At 35.3% G+C, this 26,740-nt stretch overlaps 1 protein-coding gene across 12 annotated transcripts in view; it reads right to left on the reverse strand.

Annotated features, from left to right (window-relative positions):
* HECTD1 (HECT domain E3 ubiquitin protein ligase 1) overlaps nucleotides 1–26,740 on the reverse strand; it is a 91,702-nt gene that overhangs the window by 4,929 nt on the left and 60,033 nt on the right. The window contains exons 22-38 of one of the 12 annotated variants that reach the window (XM_072761316.1): nucleotides 24,864–25,030; nucleotides 24,601–24,777; nucleotides 20,098–20,793; nucleotides 19,179–19,400; nucleotides 14,829–14,956; nucleotides 13,767–13,889; nucleotides 12,259–12,415; nucleotides 9,462–9,684; nucleotides 8,300–8,354; nucleotides 7,905–8,087; nucleotides 7,291–7,498; nucleotides 7,121–7,206; nucleotides 6,775–6,902; nucleotides 3,854–4,055; nucleotides 2,182–2,319; nucleotides 1,113–1,720; nucleotides 87–165 (exon numbers count right to left, since the gene is read on the reverse strand). In XM_072761316.1, the coding sequence (XP_072617417.1) occupies nucleotides 87–165; nucleotides 1,113–1,720; nucleotides 2,182–2,319; nucleotides 3,854–4,055; nucleotides 6,775–6,902; nucleotides 7,121–7,206; nucleotides 7,291–7,498; nucleotides 7,905–8,087; nucleotides 8,300–8,354; nucleotides 9,462–9,684; nucleotides 12,259–12,415; nucleotides 13,767–13,889; nucleotides 14,829–14,956; nucleotides 19,179–19,400; nucleotides 20,098–20,793; nucleotides 24,601–24,777; nucleotides 24,864–25,030 (3,580 nt within the window). Of the gene's footprint in view, nucleotides 1–86; nucleotides 166–1,112; nucleotides 1,721–2,181; nucleotides 2,320–3,853; nucleotides 4,056–6,774; nucleotides 6,903–7,120; nucleotides 7,207–7,290; nucleotides 7,499–7,904; nucleotides 8,088–8,299; nucleotides 8,355–9,461; nucleotides 9,685–12,258; nucleotides 12,416–13,766; nucleotides 13,890–14,822; nucleotides 14,957–19,178; nucleotides 19,401–20,097; nucleotides 20,935–24,600; nucleotides 24,778–24,863; nucleotides 25,031–26,740 lie in introns of all 12 variants that reach the window. The other 11 variants (XM_026007662.2, XM_026007661.2, XM_026007660.2 and 8 more) reach the window with 11 other exon arrangements.

Genomic DNA, 26,740 nt, shown 5'->3' on the forward strand with positions numbered 1-26,740 from the left:
AATATTTCAGCAGCACCTACTACAATTGGCCTCAGTAAGAGGATGTTCTGAGCTTACAACTATATCAAAAGCAAAATTTTTATTACCTCATCTTCCCCACTTGGCTTGAGATCCACAGCTGTAAAACCATATATTCTTGAGGAAGGGCAAAACTGGAAATTTAAACTAGGAAGACAAAAAGGATTGGATGAACATTCAGCTACCATTGATGTTTAATTTTTTAAGACACTGCTGCCAAAACTATGAATCTCCTGCCTCCCCACAGCCCACCCCTGCACCCTTCCAACAAAAACAGTACACCAGCTCAGATGTTAAGTATGAGGCCTTTTGAATGCAAAAACTCTGCACAACAACTATTAGGCCAACTGTTACCAAACCTGTCTTTGCAAAGATTGCACGAAACCACCATCTTTCCATATTGTGCTTCCCCCTTAGGGCACACAATTAATAAAGTAAGGGTTTTCGCAAAAAATTACAGCAGCAACATCTTTACTTTTTTTTTTTTCAAGAAGAATCTATTGCTTTGCTAAAGTTATTCATCCTCTGTCTCTACCCTCAAATCAAGCCTTCAATATATAATAACTTATCAAACAAAACTTCTCAACACTAACAAGAAAGAAGAAAACAAGACTCAGTCAACCCCAAATCACAGTAAAACATACTAAGAGTATAATCATTACATGTATACAAATTAACAGAATTTTATTACAAGATGTGTAGCATTTGGTTGGCTAAGCCATTGGGCATAAGACCTACATATAAAGCACACTATTTTAAGCTTTGCCAAGTATACTACATGTATTAACTAGCCATGATTTCTCAAAAATATTTTTGGGTTTGGACTTTCAATAAGATATATACATTAATCATATTCAATAAATCAGATAATCTTCCAGAGATCTAATGATTAAAGCATTATGTTCTGGTATTCTGAGTGTGGTCTTTATAATATGAACTATTCAAAGATTCAAATCGGTACTATTTCCCCCAGCATATTATTGTTCTTAACAGACTATTTAACTTATACATTGCATATTAGTGGGTACAAAGAAACAAAAGCTTTAAAATTTATTCATCCATTAGGCTGATGAACACATATATATAAAACTTACCCTAAATCCTCTATGCTAAGTGGAGGCCCAGAACCTGATGGATTCTTTAGCACTAGTTCTTGTAATTTCGTGTTCTTCTCATCTTCAGAAAGACCTTTGTTGCTTAAAATCTGACGCCGCTTGACTGCAAGGTCTTTAATTTCTTTTAAAAATCTGGCTCTGTGTGGGTTTACTAGTTCAAAGTCTTCCCAAGTTAAAATTCCATTAAACCAAGCTGGGGGTTTTGGTTTGGGGGGATCTAGAATAAACTCTGATTTTGAATCCTCTTCAAAGCTTCCTACTGAGAGTGAATCATGACCTTCTTCTGTAGAAGCTTCAGACTGACTTTCAGTACAATGTAAGTCTCTATCACCTCGTGACTCATAAATTAATTTACTCATGTTGCTTTTAATATCACCCATGCACATAAGTTTAAAGAAAGGTTTAGAAATAGGTAAGTCCACAAGTCTATTGTCTTGAATGCATTTGGCCAAGAAAATTCCAAGGAAATGAAAGAGTTTCGTGATCCTTTCAAGCTCATCACTGTCTTGCGGAAATGGTGCTGTGAACAGTCCACACGATCTCTGCACATAGTATCCAGGAGGTTTCAATCCACCTCCAAGATCAACCTAATTTTTAGAGGGAGAAATATAAATAAAAGTAGATAAAAGAAAAAAAAAGTAGATAAAAGATGCATAAATATTAAACATCTTCATCAATTTAGTTATCTTAAAGTATTTATATATACTCCCTTTTATTAAATAGCTTTTGGTGACTGAATTTTATCCTTTAAAACCCTTTTAGGAGCATCAAGAATAATCAATAATAATAATAAGAGAGTCAGAGGAACTCCTAGGTGGCTCAGTCAGTTAAATGTCTGTCCTGGGAGGGAGCCCCATGTCTAGCTCCCCACTCAGTGGGGAGTCTGCTGCTCCCTCTCCCTCTGCCTTTCCCTTTGTGCTCTCTCTCAACTAAATGAAATCTTTAAAAAATAAACTCAGAAAACTTGGCTTAAATTCTGAAAGCATAACCTATTCTTACTACTAAAAGCAGAATCACAAATAATCACAAAATGGGAAATAAATCTTACATGACGAGATTCATCATCTGGAAAGTTATCATCACAAAGCCAAGCTCCCAAATCAGTTCTCTGGAATTCTGCTGCCACCAGAGCATAAAACTCTAATGTAGGGCCCAAACCAGTTCCTTCCTCTCCTAAAAATTCAACCTAAAACATAAACAAATTGTGGGGAAAATTGAGCTTAAAAAATTTCTCAAATGATCTCATTTTTGCCAAGTAATACATCTTTTTCTTACAACAGCAGAATATTATAAACAACACATTTGTAAACACACAAGTTTTATTCTAGTTTTTCTAAAGAGTGTATTTGTTGTATGCCATTACATATTTAAACACTGTGGTAAGCATTGTTAATACATTAATTTATTTCTCACACCAATCCTACAAAATAGATTTTCGTCTCTTTACACCAAAGGAAACCAAATTTTAGATAAAAAGGTTACATCATTTGCTTGAGGAAAAGACGGCATACAGATTTATATGTATGTCTATTATGTATGTCTATATAACACGTTTAAAACCCAAACTCTTCCACTTATTCCTGACTTTAGGTAGTCACTTTAAAGCTTTTTATATAAAAAAAAAAAATTAAATAAATAAATAAAATTAAAAAAATAAAGCTTTTATCCATACTCTACATATTCCACAAATGACTTGAGGCAGCTTACAAAAACCTAATGCATGGTAAAAAATAAATAAATAAATAATTGAGGTTTATCTAGTTAGAGGAATATATGGGTAAGAAGAATAAGATGAAGGCAGAGATGATGATGATGATGATGATTATTATTATTGGTAAAGAGAGTTTAAAGTGAAAACCCTAAGAGTCTTACATATTTTCTAGAGATACACCATATATGTCATGATCAGTCTCTGATCAAAAAGATAAACTAAGCAGCTGGTTCACATTTATGACAGGAGACAGATTTGTTCCATTGTGCCTATAAGGAATAATGGATATACAGGATATAATGGACAATGCCTACAATAACATCTCTACAGTAAATATATTAAATTTTATACTGTCATTTGCTGTAATAGCTCTCAATACAGGCCAAAGATATAATGCCAAGTACAGTTTAACAATATAACAAAACAGTGTGCTCCGAAATTGCAGATATCTAATAGCATAGCTTAATATAAAGGTAGAATTTAGAGTATCAAAAAGAGGGATGCCTGGGTGGCTCAGCAGTTGAGCATCTGCCTTTGGCTCGGGGCCAAATCCCAGGGTCTGGGATTGAGTCCCACATCGGGCTCCCTGAGAGGAACCTGCTTTTCCCTCTGCCTATGTCTCTGCCTCTCTCTGTCTCTCATGAATAAGTAAATAAAATCTTTAAAAAAAATAAATAGAGTATCAAAAAGAATCCTTAGTGAGTGCTATTATTTGGTTCTGGCTTTAAGAAAGGAATAATGTCCTTCAAAAAGGCCAAGCACTTTCTCACCTCAAGGATAGAGATACTCTTTGCTGTCCATCAAACCACAAGATCCTGACCTCTCTGAAGAAGTAAGCTGACATCCTCTTATAAAAGATGTTCTATCGGGCGAAAGGCCTTGCATAGAGGGTAGAGAAATCCTTCTCCGTTTTTCATTTCTATCTAATGCAGGTTGAATATTGTTCAACATGCAGGTTTGCTGGTTTTCTGTCATTTGTACACACTAAAAGAAATTATATGCGAGGTACCTCAAGAACTGATTTCCGGTCTGCATGAATTTGCATGACGTTTTCAGCCCATTCCATCAGTGATTCACCACGTGGAACTTTTACTCTTTCATGCTTGAGACGACCCACTCGAAACTCTCCAGGATCATCTCGCCTTACACTACTGGTGGTTCTTGTTCTTTCCACAGTGGCTTCACGTCGGTTTTGTAACCACACTATTGCTCTAAAACAGAAAAATATTTATGTAGTTGTAACATTCAGTAATAGTTTGAATGTGCTACTAACCCAGGAACATAATTCAAAGATTTCACTATTCTTTTAAATAATATTAAGTGATAAAATTAGTAAATTCTTTTATTGCATAAATTATTGCTTCCTCTCTTAAAACATATAAACCCCTTTATTATTTTCCTAAACAAATTAAGAAAATACTTAGGTCTAAATTTTCTTTACTTTAGTAATTAACAGATCAAAATAAAGGTCCATGGTCCCAATCCCAGGTAACAAAATATATACAAATATAAAAATATATACAAACTTCGGATGAAAGGAAGAGCATCAGGAATACAATCAGTAGTATTATAATAACACTGTATAGTTGACATATGATTGCTACAATTGTGAGCATAGCATAATGTACAGAGTTGCTGAATCACTGTTGTACACCTGCCATTAATGTAACATGGTATGTCAACTATACTTCAATTAAAAAATAGACAAATTTATGATACATAAAAAATATAAATGAATATTTCTTAACTACCAGAGAAACTAAAAAATGGTCAAGCTATCTTTGTTACTATGATACAAACTGAAAGCTATCATTAAAATGCAATTGATTTTAAAATATTTTCTTTTGGGGCAGGTGGTTGGCTCAGTTGGTAGAGCATGAGACTCTTGGTCTCACAGTTTGAGCCATGTTGTATGTAGAGACTACTTAAAAATAAAATCTTTAGGGGTGTCTGGGTGGCTCAGTTGGTTAAGCGTCCAACTCTTGATTTTGGCTCAGGTCATGATCTTGGGGTTGTGGCATCGAGCTCCACTTGGGGCTCTGTGCTGAGCACTGAGTTTACTTATCTCTCTCTCTCTCTCTCTGTTCCTCTCCCTGCTTGCTTGTTCTCCCTCCCTCTCTCTCTCTCTCTCTCTCTCTCTCTCCCCTCAACTCTAAAATAAATAAAATCTTTTAAAAAATAAAATATTAAAAAAATATTTTCTTTTGGATAATGCAGAGCTAACCTAATCCATCAAGGGTGGGAGAAAGAATCCTGAACTATGAATAAGATGATGAAAGATTTGCTCCCACATGTGTTGTAATTTTTTGGTAATCTCAGGTCAATCAGCTATGTACTCTGAGAATTTCCTTATCTATAACAGAAACCATAACCAATGCCATTTATGACAACAGGCCTATAGTTCCACATGTACAAATGATTTGTAAATAGCATAACTTAAAAGTGAAGCCAACAGCTCCATTTTAAATTATAATTTTTTTACATCAACTTTGAAAGTACTGTGGCTATTGCATCATTCAAAAAATATTTACTGAATACCTACAATGTGCAATGCTTTAGGAACTACAGCTAGATCAGTGAACAAAACTGCCAGAAATTCCTGCCCTCATGAAACTTTCATCTACTGTAAGGAGACAGAAAAAATAAGTAAAATACGTAGTATGTCAGAAGACAATAAGAAAAAATGATGGCCAGAAGGAAGGAAACTTTCAATGTTATCAAATATATTTACAAGCAGTTAATCTGACATTCCCAGGAATATCAGCAACTAATACTTTATGTAAGCTGCTTAAGAAACTATATAGTAGGGGCACCAGGATGGCTTAGTCACTTAAGTGTCTGACTCTTGATTTCAGCTAAGATCATGATCTCAGGGTTGTGAGGTCGGGCTCTGCGCTAGGCATGGAGCCTGCTCAAGATTCTGTCTCCTCCCTCTGCCCCTTCCCCTTCAACCTTCGAAAAAGAAAAAAAGAAACTGTACAATAAATGCTGATAAAAAATGTAATACAGTTGACCCTTGAATAACAAGCATGACCTACATGGATCTATGTATATGTGGGATTTTTTACTTTTTTTTTTTTTTTTTTGAGGATTTTTAAAATAAATGTAGTACTATAAATTTTTCTTCTTCCTTCCTTGTGATTTTCTTAACATTTTCTTTCTTGGGATGCCTGGGTGGCTCGGTGGTTGAGCGTGTGCTTTTGGCTCAGGGCAAGATCCTGGAGTTCTGGGAGAGAGTTCCACAGTGGGCTCCCTGCATGGAGATTGCTTCTCTCTTTGCCTGTGTCTTTGCCTCTCTCTCTGTATCTCTCATGAATAAATAAAATCTTTTTTATTTTTAATTTTCTTTTCTCTAGCTTATTTCATTCTAAGAATACAGTATAAAATACACATAACATACAAAATACATGTTAATTGACTGTTTATGCTGTCAGTAAGACTTCCAGTCAGCAGGAGGCTATTAGTAAAGTTTTTGGGAACCAAAAGCTATACACTTTTTAAGTATGATTTTCAAGGCATCTGGGTGGCTCAGTCGGTTAAGCATCTGCCTTCAGCTCAGGTCATGATCTCAGGATCCTGAGATTAAGCCTTGCGTTGAGCTCCTTGCTTAGTGGGGAGCCTGCCTCTCCCTCTCCCTCTGCCTGCTGTTCCCCCTCCTGCTTGTGTTCCCTCTCTCTCAAATAAAGTCTTTAAATATAATTTTCAACTTTGCAGGGAGGAGGGTTGGTGTCCCTAACCCCAACACCACTGTTTAAGGGTCAACTGTAGAAGAACATATATCCAACTGAAAACAACAAAAAAATGTTTAAACACTGACAACTCTTCATAAGAAAACAGGATAATATATTCCTTCTATCAGTCTTGACAAAGTATATTTGTACATTTTGAGCTTATATAACATTAAAAAATATAAAAAGGCAAACTTCCTACCTTGATGCACCAAATGCTGTACACGTGAAATAAAGCTGTCTAGTTTCAAATGGTATTAGAAAAGGACACTTGCTGGTTAACTGTTCACACCAGTCTGGTAGAGCTCCACTTGCCAAGGCCAGCGGTTCCTACAAATTAACAAATAACAATGTCTTCAGGCAGTTATTTAAAAAGGAGCCAGTTCTTAAAAGTAATTAAAGAAATTAATGCAGTGGGCCACATGGCCTACATCACTGAATCAGAGATTAACAGTAGAAATGGTAGGAAAGAGAAAAGGGAGAAAATACTTTGAAAGTCCAAAAGTTACAGACTAAAGATAAAGAGTTCGACTATGTGATTTTATTACCTCAATCTGCTGCAAAATTTTTGTTGTGATTTTTTTGCTAGTGAATTCATCTGGTGGAAAAGTAAACTGAGGCTGCTCATCACCTTCTGTAAAATTAATAAAATTAATAAAAATATAAACTAATTTCCTTTTTAAAATGCTACAGAAATGAAACAAAGATTCTTACAGACCTTCCTGGGATATTCTTGAATAAGGATCACTTGCAACTATATAGAGAATACGCAGAAGCTGAAGGACATCTTCTACTCCACAAGAATTCTGTCCATTGCCAGCTTTGGCCTGAGGCTGTTCTTTTGCCAAATTAAGAATATCACTACTCTGAAGAGTAGAAATGGCCCCCTGGTTTAATCCAGACTTTGTTCCATGCTCACAAAAATCCTATGGAAACAATTAGTAAAACTAGCCATTAATCACATTTTTGAGAAAAGCAATGTATCATCCTATAAGTATTTGAAAATACCTAAACTTTTCAAAGAACTGCCTTTAAAATAAAAACAATATTACTCAAGTTGAAAATCAATGTGTTCTAAACCAATAGAATTCCCAAATATAACTATAACTATAGTTATAAACTATAACCCACCAAAAGCCACAGTTAAGACAATGTACTTAGATCCAATACCAGAAATCATATTTAAAATTTTAGTACTTGGCATATTAACAATGTTAATTTAACTTCATTTTTTAAACATGTCCCAATGAACCTCTTTTTTCTTATGACTCTTTAAAAGCTGCAAACAAAGCACAAAGCCATTCCCAATTGTGTTTTGATGCCAATATATACCTTATATGCAGCTATGAGCTGAGAACAATTTCTGTTTTTCCTAATACTTTTATTAGTGCCAGTTAATTTCCAGTGGCGCAGGAAAGCGGCGTCTGCATTCTTCTGCAGGTAGGTTATCAAGTCATTCTTTGGTAATTCATCAGTGCCAAGGTACTGTTCCACATGCTCTATAGACCAACAACCCTACAATAGGAAAAACCAAATGTTGGCCTTTCCTGATTAAAAGTCTATGCTGTTTCACATGCATTATATAAGGGAGCTTTAAAATCATGCACTTAACCTCATCTAAAGAGTTCCATGTTAGTGATTTTTTTTCCCCTCAAACATTCAATTAAAAGTATTAGTTTTTATCTTTTCCCTTTTATTTCAAGAAGATCCATTTAAATATTTCTTACCATTTTTCCATTTTCCTTCTCTTTGTCAGAATCCTTCATTTCTCTGTACATGATTCTAAATATGAAGATATTATTCTCATTAATTCATAAATCAAATGATTTGTGGTTATTTCCAATAAGGCTTTAAGTCTTTAAAAAATATGATGATGTCATTCATTAGCCACATGCTTAAACATTAAACCCAGGGACAATATTTCTTTAAAAAAATCAGTTTGTTAAACACAAGGGAAAGTAGCAGAAATCAGATTCCTAAAAAAGTTATTATTTATAAATTTAGGGTAATTGCAAAGAATGTACACATCAAACCTAGAACTTTTAAAGATATGAAGCAATACACTATATCATGTGTTACAACTTTCATTTATTCTTATAAAAATAAAAAGAGATGAGAAATGGTTTGCTAATGTGTCTAGATGGAAAAAAAAGGATACGAATACAAGGACCAGGAGCCCTTATGTTTACATTAGGCAGTGGAGATCAAATCTGAAACTCCAATAAAAACTGAACAAGGTGGGGAGAATACCATGATAAGCCTTCTGTTCTATCTCAAAAGGATCTAGATCACTTTATTAGACATTATATAAGATTATCAATGATGTTAAGAGAACATCAGAAAAATAAAAGTAAAATTTACAGGATGATTAAAATTTTATTTATATTAAATTATATTAAATTAATTAAATGATAATTATAAGTAATAGTAAGCACCCAGATGATACTGAAAACACTTTACATATATTAATTCATTGATTCCTCACAACCATTCTCATTTTACAGATTAACAGAATGAGGCACCAAAATGTTACATGTGCCCAAGGTGATTTTTAATTATTTGTCTAATGAATGAATGAACAAAGAGGGGTAGGCTTAACTCGCAAGTCCCAAAACAAATAATAGAAAATATTTAGTACTTCAGATACAATCCCAAAGAGTTCAACAATCATTACATAAGATACTAGTCTAGTTTATTTCTAAAGTACTTCCAGTTGAAACCGTAAACCAATCTACATCATGAGTCAGAAATGTTCTTATCCAGTGTTGTAAATCAAGAGAATAAGAACCGAATATTTTGCTTCTACAGTAAAAAATACAGAAATACAATGCTTCTTGGCCCACGTATCACGAAAATATCTACTTAAAACATTAAATTAAAATCTCTTACGTGTATGTTGGCTCCCAAATACGCCTAAGTTTATCTGATTTCACATTGCCATTACAGGACAATTGAAGCAATTTTTGTACATAGTAAAAAATGGTTGATCTGAAATTAGTGAGTGGTAATTCAACTTCACGAGTTGTTCCAAGACCTGTTACTTTCAAAGTGAGGGCTAATCGAGGTGATGGAGTGCATTCCACTTCTTCTAAGAGCTCTGAATGAGGCGTTCCTAAAAATATGGAAGATATCAAAAACAATCACACTTTAACAAGCACTCCATAAAGAACACTGCACTGGGAGACAAAGCTACATGCAATCTAAATTCTTGTTATATTCTATTAATTCTTCTGTATATTCTTCTGTTAAATTCTTCTGTTATAATATTATATTATTCTGTTATATATATTAACTAAAGACGTCAGCTCCTTACAAGACTCTTGGCCTCAACTATTTGTTTAAAAATGGAAAGAATACATCTGGGCTACTTAAAGACCTAGCACTAAAGCAGAATTTATGAATTTGATAAGGATCTCTCATTTTAAGAAAACATGTGCTAACAGTATGAATATTTCAGAAACATTTTAGACTTATAAATAAGAACACTAAAATTATTCATAATTCTACATCCAGAGAAAACCACAGATTCTGGTCAATGAATTATCAATCTTTTGCTCACCCTGACTAAGTGGATTGTGAGGTAAACATACATACACACACACACACACACAATTAGGTATATAGTGTTTTTGGTGGTGTACCCTTTTTTTTCATTAGCTCAGGAATTTTTTCCTCATATCACGATATAATCTTCTAAAGTATTACTTTATTCACTGCATGACATTCCATTAAATGTTAACCGAACCATATCCCTATAATACAAAATGAAGGTCATTTCCACTTTTCTGATGATATAAATAATACTTCTGTAGTCATCAATGTATATAAATCTGGGTGCAGAGACAGTATTTCTTTAGTATAGATTTCTAGTAGTAATAAATACATTGCCAAAGAGCACTATAGAAAACTTTTACCTATTTATATTCCCTACCATAGATTTTTATTTTTAAAGGATCTTGAAAGACCTTGATTCAGCCTATATGCAACCTCACCACAGAACATACTATGAAGCACACCTACTTCCTTATTGAACAGACAGCATTCTATCAAGTAAAAAACACATTCCACACTAATCGACATTTAAGTCTTCCTTAAAGATAATATACCAATTACTATAGCTGACAATTATTGAGGCATATATTAGGTACCATGCTAAGGACTTTATATTTTTTTACCTCATTTAAAACTTTTAACTACTTCATTGAACAGAAACGATTATTTTCTCCATTAAGAGATGAGAAAATTCAGGTTTACATAAATTAAATGATTTGCTCAGTGAATTAGCATCCTACTGCTGTTCTAACAAAGTATCATAAACTGGTTGGTTTAAAACAACCAGTTCCAGAAAGAATTTACTTGCCTTTTCTAGCATCTAGAGGCTGCCCATATTCCACAGTTCATGGCCCCTCATCACCGTGATCTCTACTTCCTGTTGTCAAATCTCCTTCTCAGTCTCAGATCCTCTTGTATTCCTCTTAAACTTTTTTTTTTTTTTAAGATTTATTTACTTATTTTAGGAGAGAGAGACCCTTAGTGCAGAGAGGGAAGGACCAAGGGAAAGGGAGACAGAGTCTCAAACAGACTCCACCCTGAGCAGAGTCTGACTCAGGGCTCTCATTGTTATGACCCCAAGATCGTGACCTGAGCTGAAACAGACTCTGATGCTCAACCAACTGCGCCACTCAGGCGCCCCCCTCTGGTATTCCTTTCATGGAACACTAGTAATTACACTGGGCCTACCAGACTGATCCAGGATAATTCTCCCATCTCAAAATCCTTGATTTAATCTCATCTGCAAAATCTCTTTTGTCATGTTAAGGTAACCTATTCACAGACTGTGGAGGTTAGGACCTACACACCTTTGGGAGATCATTAGTGTGCTACTACAATCAAAAAAGAGTTGTAAGAAAAAGAGTTACCAGGCTAATTGGAGACCATAAATCAAACTACTATACAACTTTCCACTGTCAAAGTAGAATAGGAACAATCCATAGCAATTCTGATCCAGTAGAATACAGAATACAAATTATCTATCTTTAAATGAGCCTTCCTTTAAAATAAAACAAATACAAAACACAGTGTTTTTAAAGCACTGTAATTTGCTTCTTTAAAAACAGTCTGCATTTTTTTAAGGACTTGTGGCTGGTATTTAGGTTTTTCTCCTGAAAATGTTTATTATAACCTGCATATAGCCACTTCCTTTCCTAATTACATACAACTATCTGATTTGCTATCTGTTCAAATTATTATTATTATTATTTTTTACATATATATTTTTTCTTTATTTATTTATGATAGTCACAGAGAGAGAGAGAGAGAGAGAGGCAGAGACACAGGCAGAGGGAGAAGCAGGCTCCATGCACCGGGAGCCTGATGTGGGATTCGATCCCTGGTCTCCAGGATCGCGCCCTGGGCCAAAGGCAGGCGCCAAACCACTGCGCCACCCATGGATCCCCTCATATTATTATTAAAGATTTTATTTATTTATTCATGAAAGACACACAGAGAGAGGCAGAGACACAGGCAGAGGGAGAAGCAGGCTCCCCTCAGGCAGCCCTATGCAGGACTCGATCCCCAGACCAGGGATCACACCCTGAGCCAAAGGCAGATACCTGCTCAACCACTGAGCCACCCAGGCATCCCAGTATCTGTTCAAATTAAATCACAAAACTAAAATACACAGTACCTGGGGGTGGAATCTCTAGATCAGTCGTCTGCTGGACATTAGTACGACCAGGTCTAGGATCAAAAGCAGGAACCAAAGCAGAAAACTGCCGCTTGAGCACATAATCATCATCCCATGTTCTCCGACGTCCTCCTTTTGTTTCATACTCCTCTTCTTCCTGTTACAATTCCACATACAAATAAAGATAAAACTTTTCATTATTGCAAAAGTGATGTGCTATCTTTAAAATAAGGTATGTTAAATACTTCTCTATATAGCTATTACATTTCCTTATTTAGCCATATTTCTTATGTACAAAATGAGCCAACATAAACGTGTATGGATGGGCACATACATTTCTTAATGATTTAAGCTTACCACCTTAGTGGTGGCTACACTAATCCACGCACAATAAAACGACAAAGAACCATATACATACACTGTCCCAATGTTAATTTCCTGATTTTGACTGTTGTTAGATAAGGCATAACCATTGGAAGAAATTGGGCAAAGGGCACAAGACTGTTCTACTATCTTGCCAACTTCCTGTGAACCTATGAACTTATAATTATTTTTAAATAAGCTGCTTTTCTAAAAGCATAAATATATTTTATTACATACTGAATTACATACAAAATATAATGTTTATAAGTTGTTTTAAGCAACTATGGGGCAAAATAAATCCTCTTGTTTGACAAAGCGTTGGTAACTATTACAGTCAGATGATGGACTCCGGGGATTCACTGCATTATTCTATTTCTGGCAGGTCTGAAAATTTCCATAATAAAAGTTTTTAAAAGTGGTATTTTCTTCTCTCCTTCACTTTTACTATCAATAAAAAAAAGAGATCAACAAACTTTATTAAATGTCTGATGTAATAAATAACAATTATGCATGTACTTGTATGCACACACATAACCCTCATATTTTGAACACTTAATTAAAATTAACCTGTGTAATAAATCAAATGGACATATGATAGCTGTATAGCCAGAATGTTTGGGTTTTAGTCCTAGATCCAAAACTTCTGTGTGACCTTTAGCAAGGTCACTTCATCTGAAAATTAGGGCTAATAATAACTCTTAAAAGGTTGTTGAAAAGGATTGAATTAGCTAATACATGTAAAGTATTAAAAATAATGGCTAGGATTTAATTAATGGTTAATTAACTGAATTAATGATCAATAAATGTTAAGCTAGTAGACTAGTATTATCTCCACTACTATTACTGAAAACTGTAAATCTTGGATAACAGTAATTAATCATTTTAATAAATGTTTACTGTTATCCAAGGGCCAAGATAATGGGCTTTCAAGTAAGAAACAGCTTTATGCCTTATGCCAGAGCAATTATGGACTCTTTCTTGAATATAGAACCCAAGCAGTAAGAGTAATTTCTTTTTGTTAACTCGATCTGGTAGTTTCCCATCCCAACCTTAACCCCTATATATTTTTCTAGGCATTTTGGTTGATGCTTTACTGTGAGAGGAGGAAAAACACAGTGTAGGGAAGATAAACATTAAGATATTACCTGTTCCCCAATAGGTCGGCTCCCTGCTCCAGCAGGAACTTGTGGTAGCTGCGAGGTGACAGCGTGGTGTGTTACGTCAGAGCGAGAGCCAGCTCGACGCTGCAGGGATGGACGTCTCAGAATCTGAAATAAGAAAACGTGAAGAGACATGTCTAATTATTTGATATATATCTCAAATATATATATATACATATATATATACACACACACACATATATATATATCTCCCCATTTTGCTCAAACCTGAAACTATCAAACCCTATTATCAAAACTATCATTAAAATATTTCATGTTCATTAGCCACCTTCAGAAACCTTATAAACTGAATGCTTTATATATTCACCATGCATCATTTACTGACCTTCACAAGACATATGCTATGGTAATATCTGTTTTAAAGTTAAGATATACTTAGGAGTATACCTTAGGAGTCCTTCACCCCATTAAAAACCAACTTAGGAAATTTAAAAAAATCTAGTAACATTTTATAAGGAGAAATAAAAAATATACAAGTTACAATAAAGGGTATTCTCAGGCGAAAGTTCAGTCTGAAGACAATCAGAGTAGTTAAACATTAAGAGTTCTGGATCATACCTTCTAAGCTTGGGTACCCACTTTTGTACTTAATCGATTGATTAATTTGGACACATTATTTTTTCTATGCCTCTACCTCATAGCTATAAAGACAGATGAAATAATATAGAGATACTGCCCGCATAACAGCATGTACAAAAACAGTTTAATTATTGTGTAAGAACCATGAAATTATATTCTTTAGGATCAGTGAGTTCTTTACACTTTTAAACCTCTCAATACATCAGCATGTGATATTTTAGTATTTTCCAAATAGAACCAATTTCTTTTTCTTTAATTTATTTTCTCTTAAAGGAGAATCACAAATGTTCAGATTAAAAATACTTTTCTTAATTGACCACGTTTTCCTAACTGTGCTGTATTTCCCCATTTCAAAGTTTAACCAGGACTTTGCTTTTCCTCTCTTCATTTCAATTTTTAACATCTTATGTTAGTTAAGAGAATGGGAGACACTCTCTCTACCATAACCTCCTCGTATTCTTGGTCTTCTTGATTGTCATCTTCATTCTCATCATCTTCCTCATCTGGCTCAGGCAAGTCTTCATCATCATCTAGCTCAGCTAATAGAGTACTGGCACGGCAGCTATCCAGGAAATCTAGAAAATAAAACCAACAATCTTACTCTCAACACAATAAAGCATTACAAGGTAACCACATACTGCTTTTACAAAACAAAGGTAAAATTCAAGACTACACAGAGTGATGCCACCCTTCTTCCACCACAAACACAAAATGAGTAACGTTGGTCACAAGCATTGTAGAAAACAACACAAGATAAAGGATGACCATAAACTAAATCCAAGTCTACAAAATCATAATATAAACCATCAACAATAAGGGCTAGGTATAAAAATAACAATCCTATCATCACTGTATGCATAAACCATAGGAAGCATAACATGGTGTGAAAAGAACACTTAGGAGTCATTCATTTTGTCAGCAAATATCTACTGAGTGCCTATGTGCCAAGAACTGTGTTAGGCACCAGGTATATATAGTCGTAAACAAAACAGACATGGTCTGAGCCCCCATGGAGCTTACAGGGGAGAGAGGCATTTAAAAAGTAAACAAAAAAGGGGTGCCTGGGTGGCTCAATTAAGCATCAGACTCTTAATTTTGGCTCAGGTCATGATTTCAGTAGGTCCCATGTTGGGCTCCATGTGGGGCATGAAGATTCTTTCTCACTCTTTCCCTCTGCCCCCCCCTCCAAAAGCAAAACCAAAAACAACAAAAGAATATATAAACTATAAAAGATCTCATAAGGGAAAAGAGAATGAATAAAGTCAATCAGAGAGACTAGGTTTAGCTATGTGACCTGGCAGGTTAATGGTAACAACTACTTAAGGACACTGCCTGTTTACTATGGAGTAATGTATGTACCATCTGTCATATTATCCATATTCCCTCTTTCCCCAAAGAAATGTGTGTCAGATAAACACAATCCCACATAATGAAGATGCTGACAAGCTATTCTGCACAAGAACAGAAAACGAAAAGTAATAATGGGACTAAAACAGGAGAAGGTTTTACTGGATAGGAAAGAAAAAAACCTTCTGTGGATAAAAAGACATACATACTCTATATTCCAAAAGAACATTCAGAAGACAATTTATAATTACTTGGTAGAATCTTTTATCTGCAAATCTCTGAACCAAATACAGTAATAATTACACAGGATAAAATTCAATACCTTTTATGGACAACTAGTAGAACAAAGAGGCCTGATACTATATTCAATTAGTTTCTTAAGGTATGTATTTTTTTTTTAAGACTTTAATATTCTGGAATCAGAGTGTGTCTTATAAGCAATGGCAAGCCATGGCTAAATTGGCAACATTTTTTCCTTAGTGACATAAAATAATTATAAGTAATGATATCTTTAATTTGATAAAATATGTTATCTCTAACACATGCAAGATGCCATCCTGCAATTTAGGAGTGGTAGCTCAAGAACATGATGTGGTAGTGTACATACACACACACACACACACAATCAATTCTGCTTTTGGCTTACTTTCAAAGGAAATTTTGACTTTTTTTTTTTTTAATTTTGACTTTAGATAATGAAATTTCATCTCTCATATGTTGTAATTCACTGAAGTCAAAGGCTTTTTTTTTTTACTTATCATCTTCTCTTTATTGAGTGTAAGAACATTTAAATAGCTCCTTATTTCATAGATTTGACCATATCACAGAATCACATCCCTCAAAACCTAACATAGTAAAAGTCCGCATATCGAGAAATTATTTTATAAGACAGATGTTACTCTGATCCTTCACAGCAGCACCCTTAAAGAATCCTCCAGTTTTAGAAATGTAAAAAAGGAAATTTCAATAATCTAACAATAGTTTTTAAAAGGCAACTGGTAGCCCTAACTCCTTAATATTCTTTCCCACTAGCATACCCACAACCTTTTTAACTATCACATGATCAATAAAGCTGGAAATTAACACGTAACAAATCAGTAGGGAGAGGCAGAGGGGCTCCATGAGAAAAACTAGAGTAGAATACAGCTTATTCAATGAATTTAGATTATTTTGTCATCATCATCATCTTGATACACACATATTTAACAGGCGAGGTAGACACAGAGAAATATAATCATTCTCCTAAAACCATAGAACGCCAGATCCAATTTTTGGCTTGGAATAGGAAAGGACACTTTAGAGAGAAAAAAAAAGAAAATACAGTAAAGTTAGGATTTACATAAAACAGTACTTAAAATACATCTTCAGAAGCACCTGGGTGATTCAGTTGGTTAAGCGTCTGCCTTCAGTTCAGGTCATGATCCCAGGACCCTGGGACTAAACCTCGCAATCAGGCTCCCTGCTCAGCAGGGAGTCTGCCTCTCCCTATCCCTCTGCCATTCCCCCAGCTCACACTCTCTCTCTCTCTCAAATAAATAAAACCTTTAAAAACATATAGATATGTATATATATGTACATACATATATCTTCATATAAATGTTCTTGTATTTGAAATTAACAAATTCAATTTTTAAAAAGAACAGGCAGTGGCATCAAGGATGTATGTATGTATGTATGTATGCATAGTTAAGGATATTCTATAATAATGATGGAAGCACAACGTTTTTGAAAGGCAATTCAGCAATTACTTCTTTTAAAAAATGTACCTTAAGGAAATATACAAAAATATAATTCATAACAATGTTTGTGGTAATGAAAAGGTATAACTTAAATGTCCAAAATGGAGAATTTATTAAATAATGATCACATAGTCAAGCACCGTAGAAATCCATCAAACAATGTGAAGATAATTTCACAATGTACTGAGTGAAAAGAGCTATCTGGGGACGCCTGGGTGGCTCAGCGGTTGAGTGTCTGCCTTGGCCCAGGGCATGAGCTTGGGAGTCCCGGGATTGAGTCCCACATCAGGCTTCCTGCCTGGAACCTGCTTCTCCTCTGCATGTGTCTCTGTCTGCCTCTCTCTGTGTCTCCCATGAATGAATGAATAAATGAATGAATGAATGAATAAATAAATAAATAAAATAAAGGGATCCCTGGGTGGCGCAGCGGTTTGGCACCTGCCTTTGGCCCAGGGTGCGATCCTGGAGACCCGGGATCGAATCCCACGTCGGGCTCCCGGTGCATGGAGCCTGCTTCTCCCTCTGCCTATGTCTCTGCCTCTCTCTCTCTCTCTCTCTCTGTGACTATCATAAATAAATTAAAATAAAATAAAATAAAATAAAATAAAATAAAATAAAATAAAATAAAATAAAATAGAAAGACGAAAAGAAAAAAGAAAAGAAAGAAAAGAAAAGAAAAGAAAAGAAAAGAAAAGAAAAGAAAAGAAAAGAAAAGAAAAGAGAAAGGAGCTATCTGGAAAGATAACTCCTTTTGGGGGAAAGAAGAGGGGCCACACAACGGCCCCTCTTTAATCACCAACGGCCAATAATTTAATCAACTGTGCTTAAGTCATGAAGCCTGTAGGGCTTCCAGGCTGGTAGGGTCCCCAAACTCCAAAAGGACAAACTCCTGTGCTTGGGTCCTTCCAGACCTCACCCTACACATCTCTTCCATTTGGCTGTTTCCAAGTTATATCCTTTTTCTAAGTAAAGGCTAACTAAAATCTAGTAAATAAAATGTTTTCCTGAGTCCTGTGAGCAATTCTAGCAAATTAATCGAACAAGAAGAAAGGGTCATGGAAGTCACCAATTTATAGCCCGTCTGTAACACAGATGACTTTCAATTAGCATCTGAAGGGGTGGGGAGATAGTATCATAGAACTGAGGCCTTTATTTATGGGATGTGACTTTATCTCCAGGTAGTAATAGTGCCATAATTGAGTAACTAAGTTAAACTGTATGACACCCACCTGGTGTCTGAAAACTGCTTGGTGTGGGAAAAATTCACAAATATTTGCCAGTCAGTGGTGCGAGCAGTGAAGCATTCTGTGAATAGTGTTGAGAATATAGAGGAGACACGTGGGGAGTGTTTTTCCTCTTACGTTATAGTATACAAAGAATATAACTTTACAAAGCTTATTAATCTCTTACTTACACTTCTATTCTTCTCTGATAAAAGTGTCAAATATCTTTGTTATTAGGATTCTTCCAATAAAATGTCATTAGTGTGCACAGGGTAGAAAAGGAAGACACAAAAGTTCCTAGATGTCTGCTTATGATCAGATAATTTAATAGTCCCCCACACGCTGAGTTTTTTCTTCTTATATGAAGATGACGTATCTTTAATAGGAGATGATAATTATTTTCTAATTGACAGTTAAAAACCACATAGCAGGAAAACATGGTAAAGCATCACTTTACAAATACCTAAATATTTTAAACTATCACTTACCATACAAGGAATATTCAGCTTCCTGACCTGTGTCACTCTCACTGGAGGTGGATGTGAGGCTAGTAGTTAAAGTATTACTTAAGGACTGACCAACTGATAGGACTGTTGTTGCTGTGGCCACATTGCTGCTGCTAGTCACACTGGATGTTGACATTGTCACTGTTGATGTAGTACCAGGTGTAGTCAGATTGGGGAAACTCTGAGCACCCATAAGAGGAGAAGCTAAAGATAAAAATGAAGCAAATCAGGATGACTGGTGGTGGGATCGTATAAACCTAAGAAAAACTAGGTTTTGTATTTAGAGTAAAAGAATGAGATCATCAAACACTAATTATTAAAAGGCTAAAAAGCAACAACTTTGGGAACCCAACTGAAATCCAACTAAGAATCCTTGTTTTTATAGCACTGTTATTTTTTCAAAAAATTAAGCCCTGCTTTTTTAAAAAGTGAAACAGGCAATGAACTAATTCCCAATGATATTTTCCAAAGGAATTACCCATTAGCTTAAGTGAGAATTAAATACCTTCCAGAAGCTAATATCAATTTAGGACCTAAGGAAAAGTTAAACCAGTGTGATGCTCTGATTTCAGTTGACTATGACAATATTTAATAGTCATCTATTTCCTCATGCAGCTGAACTTAACAATTTATCATAGAAGAGTGGAAAATAGAAGTGTGTTACTGTTTTATCCTTTCCAATTAAGAGGTTCTTTATCATACCTGATTTGAATTCTTAAGAAATCATGATTCTATAGAACTTAATTTCATATTCCTGAAGCGCTAAATCTGATGTGGTTGTATGTAACATGGTTAATGATCTAGTTAAAGACTGCAGCCAGAACCCACTGAACAAGAAACCCTACTTTGCATCCCTCCGAGTGGAAAAACGATTGGGTTCCATAAGGAAAAGCTCACTTACTTGCTGTGCTCATCACATTCCTCCCCAAAGTATTAGTGTTGTTATCACTGCTGCTTCGGCTTAGATTCATGTTGTTCGTGGCATTAGTCCGTGCTATGTTTGCCACTCTCCTTACAAAACTCTCCAAGCTAGATGTTTCTCTTGAGGACAGATTAGGTACACTTGCACTAGAGCTCATAGGGGCCCCAGCAGCCAGCAAAGAACTCACTGACAGTCTGTTACTTGCTGAAGAGCTAAGGGGCCGTTGTGAAGCTGCTTCTTTATTAGTTAACTCAGACACTGAACTAACATCAGGAGAACTAACACTAACAATTCCCATGGATATTGCACTAGACTCCCCAGGAGTGCGAACAGAACTATCGGGGCCTAACTTTCTTTCAGCATTTTCACTTCCCGTTTCCGCTGTTAAGGTGCTGGTGCTTGCACTGGAAGATGACCCTACTTCTGTTTGAGGGACGTTTTCAGCAGATGAAAGAACAACAATTGGTTCATGGACATCAGCTCCTGAAACTATACTGTGTTCCATTACAATTTCTGATCTCCGTTCCGTTTTGGTCGAACCCAAGCTGATGTCGCTGCTACTGGCCACGCTACACACAGAACTGCTGCTTCCTTTTCTACTTGAGGAGCCTGCAGCAGCAGATGTCTTGTCGGGACAGTTGTTTTTCACCAAGCTGCTCCATGATTGCGTTGTGCCTGAAACAGTGGATGAAACAGGTTTGGGTGATGCCACTGTATCAGGGTCGTACCCTGGTGCAAGCTTGAGGTCAAATTTTCCTTCTGCGCCCATACGGTAAGAGTTTGAGCCACCAGCATCCCAGGTGACATCAATCCAGCCTGGAAAGGGACAGGAGTTTGTGAGACCCGGCAGAAAGCAGATAGGAGCGTGTCAGACAGTAGCTCCACAATATGGGATCAGCTTTTCATCAGTGCTGTACTTCTCTGAATTTCTATAGTCATTAAAGGTCTGCCAACTAAAATTAAATTCTTCCTTTTATTTCTCTTATTTCTGAACTGCTTGCTCTGCTGATATTTGAAAACAATGTAAGGGTCGGTCATGTTTACGTCTATCGGGGTATCTTTTGAGGGGGAAAAACTATAAAAAGATTGATACAAATGGTGGAATACTACTTCAATTTATCGATGAAATCTAAATAAAAGGTTTTTTTATAATTGCTAAATATGATTGTGGGGTCAAATGCTCTTTTTAGAAAAAAGTTCTGATTTATCATTAATTTTTAAGTTTGGGCTAAATTCTAATAATTGACAAAATATTCATGTATCACTGTACAAATTTTAGGTCACCGGCTCAAATAACACTAAGTTAGCATTTCGGTTGTGTTCTCAAAGTTCAGTGGTTACTTGGTTTTCTTATGATTTACTATATTTGAATAAGCACAGAAAATTCTAACAACAAAAATTTTAAAATACTGCTAAGCTCTTTTATTAGAACCTATAAGCTAAAGCTAATAATGTGCAAAGAACTAATGAACATGATATTCAATGTATATTTACTTGTACTTGTAAAACAATGCTTGTTCTTTTTAAAAAACAATAATTACCTTCCAAAAGCAGTAAAACAAATGGACTATTAAAACAGAAAATAATAAAAATTTTACAATTTTTGTTTAGTGTTATAAGCTAACTACTTCAGGGAAAAACACAACACATAAAAATATATGTAGTTTTAAAAATATAACAAGCCTTACAAAGTTTGAAAGTACTTCACCCATACACACAGGTACTACCATGCATGCGCACAGGTGCACACACACATATAACAAGTTCATATATATTAATGATGAGGCTCAGAGGGGTGTAAGTAATACTGAATTACCTGTATGGATTATCTGCATAGAAGTTCTATGGGAGGAAAACTAATAGCCTCAAAATTACATGATCTGATTTTAATGAAATGTCAACCGCCCCCATTTATTCCATATGCTGAAATAATTTGTGAAGAACCAACATTTAACTATCTCTTCTACAACATGGAATAGTGTGAATAAAGGAAAAGGTTCAAAAATACACCAATTCCAAATAAAAATAACAATAATAAAAATAAAAATAATATTTATCTTGCATTAGTCAGCTCCAAAATACACTGGTAATTTATTTATTTTTTCATAGCAATCATCAAGATCTGTTAACTGTTTTTCTGTTTCACTCAGAAGGCAAGATAACAACATGCTTTTTTGGTGACCATTGTTTATCTGAAGTTAAACAAAGTACCCTTCACATAGCAGGCACTCGTATTTGTGGAATACATTAAAAAACAAAAACAAAAAAAACAAAGGGTATTCCCAGTAACACAGATTCTTTAGAAAGGAAAGGTATTTGGGGCACCTGGTGGCTCAGTCAGTTAAGCATATGACTCCTGATTTCATCTCAGGTCATGATCTCAGGGTTGTAAGATCGTGCCTCACATCGGGCTCCATACTGAATGTGGAGCCTGCCCAAGATTCTCTCCCTCTCTCTTTGCCCCTCTCTCCACAAAAAGAAATGGGTGGTTCAGGGGTGCCTGCCTGGATGGCTCAGCAGTCAGTGGAGTATGTGATCTTGAGGTTGAGTTCAAGCCCTACATTAGGTATAGAGAGAACTTGATCTTGAGGTTGTGAGTTCAAGCGCCACACTAAGTATAGAGAGAACTTGAAAGTAAAATCTTCAGAAAAATAAAAAGGAAGGAAGGAAGGAAAATAAATGGTTGGTTTAACTATTTGAAAGCTAAGCATTTCCTCTAACATGAAGGTTTTAATAAGAATGGCCACCTTGGTCAGCCGAAACTCTGAACCTCTCCATTAGTCAGATCAAGAAAAATAAGCTTGAGATGCCCATTTGCTTAGGCAATTGCTTCAGCTGACTCCAGCTTGAGAAAAATAAACTGCATTCATACATCCTTAACTAGCCCATACATGTAAAAGCCAAAACAAACAATTTAGGGGAAACAATATTAACTAAGTAATAAGATGCCTTAAGAACATTTAAAAATCTCTGGGTTGGGACTCCTGGGTGCCTCAGCTGTTGAGCATCTGCAGCTAAGGGTGTGATCCCGGAGTCCCAGGATCAAGTCCCGCATCAGGCTCTTTGCAAGGAGCCTGCTTCTCCTTCTGCCTGTGTCTCTGCCTGTCTCTCTCTGTCTGTCATGAATAGATAAATACAATCTTTTAAAAAATAAAATAATATAAAATAAAATAAAACCTCTGGGTTGGGCGCCTGGGTGGCTCAGCGGTTGAGCGTCTGCCTTTGGCCCAGGGTATGATCCTGGAGTCCCAGGATCGAGTCCCACATCAGACTCCCTGCATGGAGCCGGCTTCTCCCTCTGCCTGTGTGTCTCTGCCTCTTTCTCTCTCTCTCTCTCATGAATAAATATAGAAAAGCTTTTAAAAAATGAATAAATAAATAATAAAAAATAAAATCTCTGGGTTGAATGGTATTACTGTCATCTCAACTATTATTGGTTTTTATTAATATTGGTAATTACACATATGCTCATTCACCGTAAACCTGCAGTAATGATGATTTGCAATTAGGGTATAACTATACAGAAGTGCCTTACGGTAGTAAGGTAATATAAGGAATAGAATCTTAAAAACAAGAAAATCAAGAATTTATCAGATAAATAAATGCTTGTAACACATAGAACATGAATATATTAAGATACTAAGTATTAGTCATTCCTCTATGCACGGTCACTGTTATTATAGCTCTTCAGATATTTGGTATAAGAATATGAACATTTTACTCCTTTTTGTTTTTAATGCCAACCAAAATTCGTAGGAACACACTACTGGCTAGGCAAATTATCCACTAATAAATCAACCTTTTAAGTATTTATAAGAAAAAAATAGACATTTTAAGTTGCTTCTAGGAATCGAAGAGCAATTTATTAAGTGGGAATGAACTTCTCTAAAACCTACAGTATCAAAGGTTTAAAGTGAATTTGACTTAAACAACAATCCTTATCTTATAAAATATCGAAGTTTAAAATCCAAAGAAAAGCTAGTAGACTGAGAAATTATGAACATTGTTTTATACACTATTAATAGACGAAGAGGCCACAATTCTTGTTCTACACTTCATTAAAAGAATACTTATTAAAAATGTTAATGCTTCTTCTTCTACATGACTTACAAGAGAATAAAAAGTAACTTCCTGATTCCTATCATGCCAACAAGAAAAGCGTAAAAAATTAAGGACCACTGAAAACTTAGGAATAGACCAAAAAAAAGCAGTGGAAAATGTGTCTTTAGAGTATTCAACTTATACTAACTTATTAATCACTTCAAAGTATTAGCAATAAGTTCTAAATCAAAACAGAAATTAAAAATTTCCCTTAATTCTAAGTAAATGATTTTTCCATTTTTAACATAAAATCAATATAGTTCTTCTACACAGTGCTGGGACATTTTTACAATTTGTAAACTATCCCAAAATAACAAAAGAAAAATACTTTGTTATTTAAATACTCCATTTCTACACTACAAATGCTAAGTACCTACTCACCATTATGCAGTTCCCCTGTGACGGTACCTTCTCCCTGTGGGCTGCCATCCTGATCTCGCCACTTCCAATCAAGGCCTCTGATCACACGAGCCCCTGGAACCATGTATTTCAGAACTTGGGAGCGTACTAGACGTCTTTGTCTTCTAAGATTAGCTTCTGCTTCCTTAGCTGCTTTTCCTATAAAGTAGAAATTAGAGAAATATAAACAAGTCACATTTTATAAATAGATTTGTTTTTAAGTTAAAACCCTATCATCTCTTTACCTAGCTGGTCTTCACATACTCCATTTACAGTGCCATAAAGTTCGAATCCAGATAGTGACAGGTAATGGGTTTGTCCACTAGCATTCTTTCCCATCTGCTTAATTCTCACATGTCGCCACCCTTGTTTCTCATCCTTTGGTGGGTCAAGAGGCCAGGTGGCTGTTGATCTGTGAATGTGTTAGGGAAAAAAGGACATAATGTTTTAAAACAGATGAAAAAGATGTTTAAGCTGGCGAAGATTTTTTACATAATAGAGACCAACAGAAAAAATAAATCGACTTCCACATTCAGTCTGTTACTGAATTCCAGTGTTACATAAGAATCAAGATATCAAAGGACAAAATCAGCCATCAAGAAAATAAGTTAAAAATGAAATGGTTAAATGTACACAACTAATGACTCATAACTTTAAATGATTTATGATTGATAAAATCCAAAGAAATAAAACAAGAAATTTTAAGAACAAGTTTTCTTTTTTTTAAAGATTTTATTTATTTATTCATAGAGACACAGCTAGAGAGAGAGGCAGAGACACAGGCAGAGGGAGAAGCAGGCACCACGCAGGGAGCCTGACGTGGGACTCGATCCCAGGTCCCCAGGATCATGCCCTGGGCTGCAGGCGGCGCTAAACCGTTGCGCCACCGGGGCTGCCCAAGAACAAGTATGTTCTTAAGATGAACAAGGTATTTTAAAATTCTTGCAAAGCTTAAAATGATATATTAAAATATTAAATTTAAAGCCTGAAAATATTATTTACTAATTCTAAGGTTAAGGAGCTCCTTCCATACTCTGTCAAATGCAGAAAGTAATTTAACTCCATGCCCCATATTCCCCTCAAAATGTACCACTGTTCAATTAAAACTCAGGACAACTTGAACATTAAAATAATGATAAAAACAGATTATAACCCATTTAATAGGAAACTCTGATCTTATACTGATATAAATAAATTGAAATTTTGCTGAGGAAATATTTATGTAATTTCAAAGAGTCTCCCCCCACCAAAATGCTTATTAATTACAAACAGGAAAGAAATAACTTTATAGTGGAGAAGCCTGGCAGACACCACTTTATTAAAATAAGTATCAATTATGAGACTAAAAAAATAAAATAAAAAAATAATAATGAGATTAATTAGAGATGCCTGGGTGGCTTAGCAGCTGAGTGCCTATCGTTGGCTCAGGGTGTGATCCTGGGGTCCCAGGATCAAGTCCCACATCAGGCTTCCTGCATGGAGCCTGATTCTCCCTCTGTCTGTGTCTCTGCCTCTCTGTGTGTCTCTCTCATGAATAAATAAATAAAAATCTTAATAAAAAAAAAAACTCAGTAGAACTAAAATTTTTATAAATATAATTCTCTCAGGGCACCTGGGTGGCTCAGTTGGTTGAGCATCAGACTCTTGGTTTCAGTTATCTTGGGGCCTGGGATCAGCAGCGTTGAGCTCTACATGAAGTACTGACTACTCCCTGTCCCACCCCCCTTGCACCTCCTGCATGCATGCTCTCCCTCTCTCAGGTAAATAAATAAAAATTTTAAAAAGGAATATAATACTTTGTTTTTTTAAAAAAATATGGTCAATATATAAAATTTAGAAAAAGAGACATATTAAAATAAAAATTGGAAGTTTAACCAAAATTCTATAACCAGCAATAGCTACCACTAATTCGTAGAATATACACATATATCTTATGCATATATAGAGTTTAGAAAAAACTAATCCCATTTTCTGTGTTTTTATTAGCATGCTATAGATACATATAACTATATATTAATTTCTTTTTAAACAGGCTCAGTGTTCTACTGTTATATCTAAAGCTGTTAAAAGTTTTGATAAAATTATTTCAAAGTTTTAATACTCATAGTATCAAGTGACATTT

This window comes from Vulpes vulpes, chromosome 6 (genome assembly GCF_048418805.1).
Source record: "Vulpes vulpes isolate BD-2025 chromosome 6, VulVul3, whole genome shotgun sequence".
NCBI classification, from domain to species: domain Eukaryota; kingdom Metazoa; phylum Chordata; class Mammalia; order Carnivora; family Canidae; genus Vulpes; species Vulpes vulpes.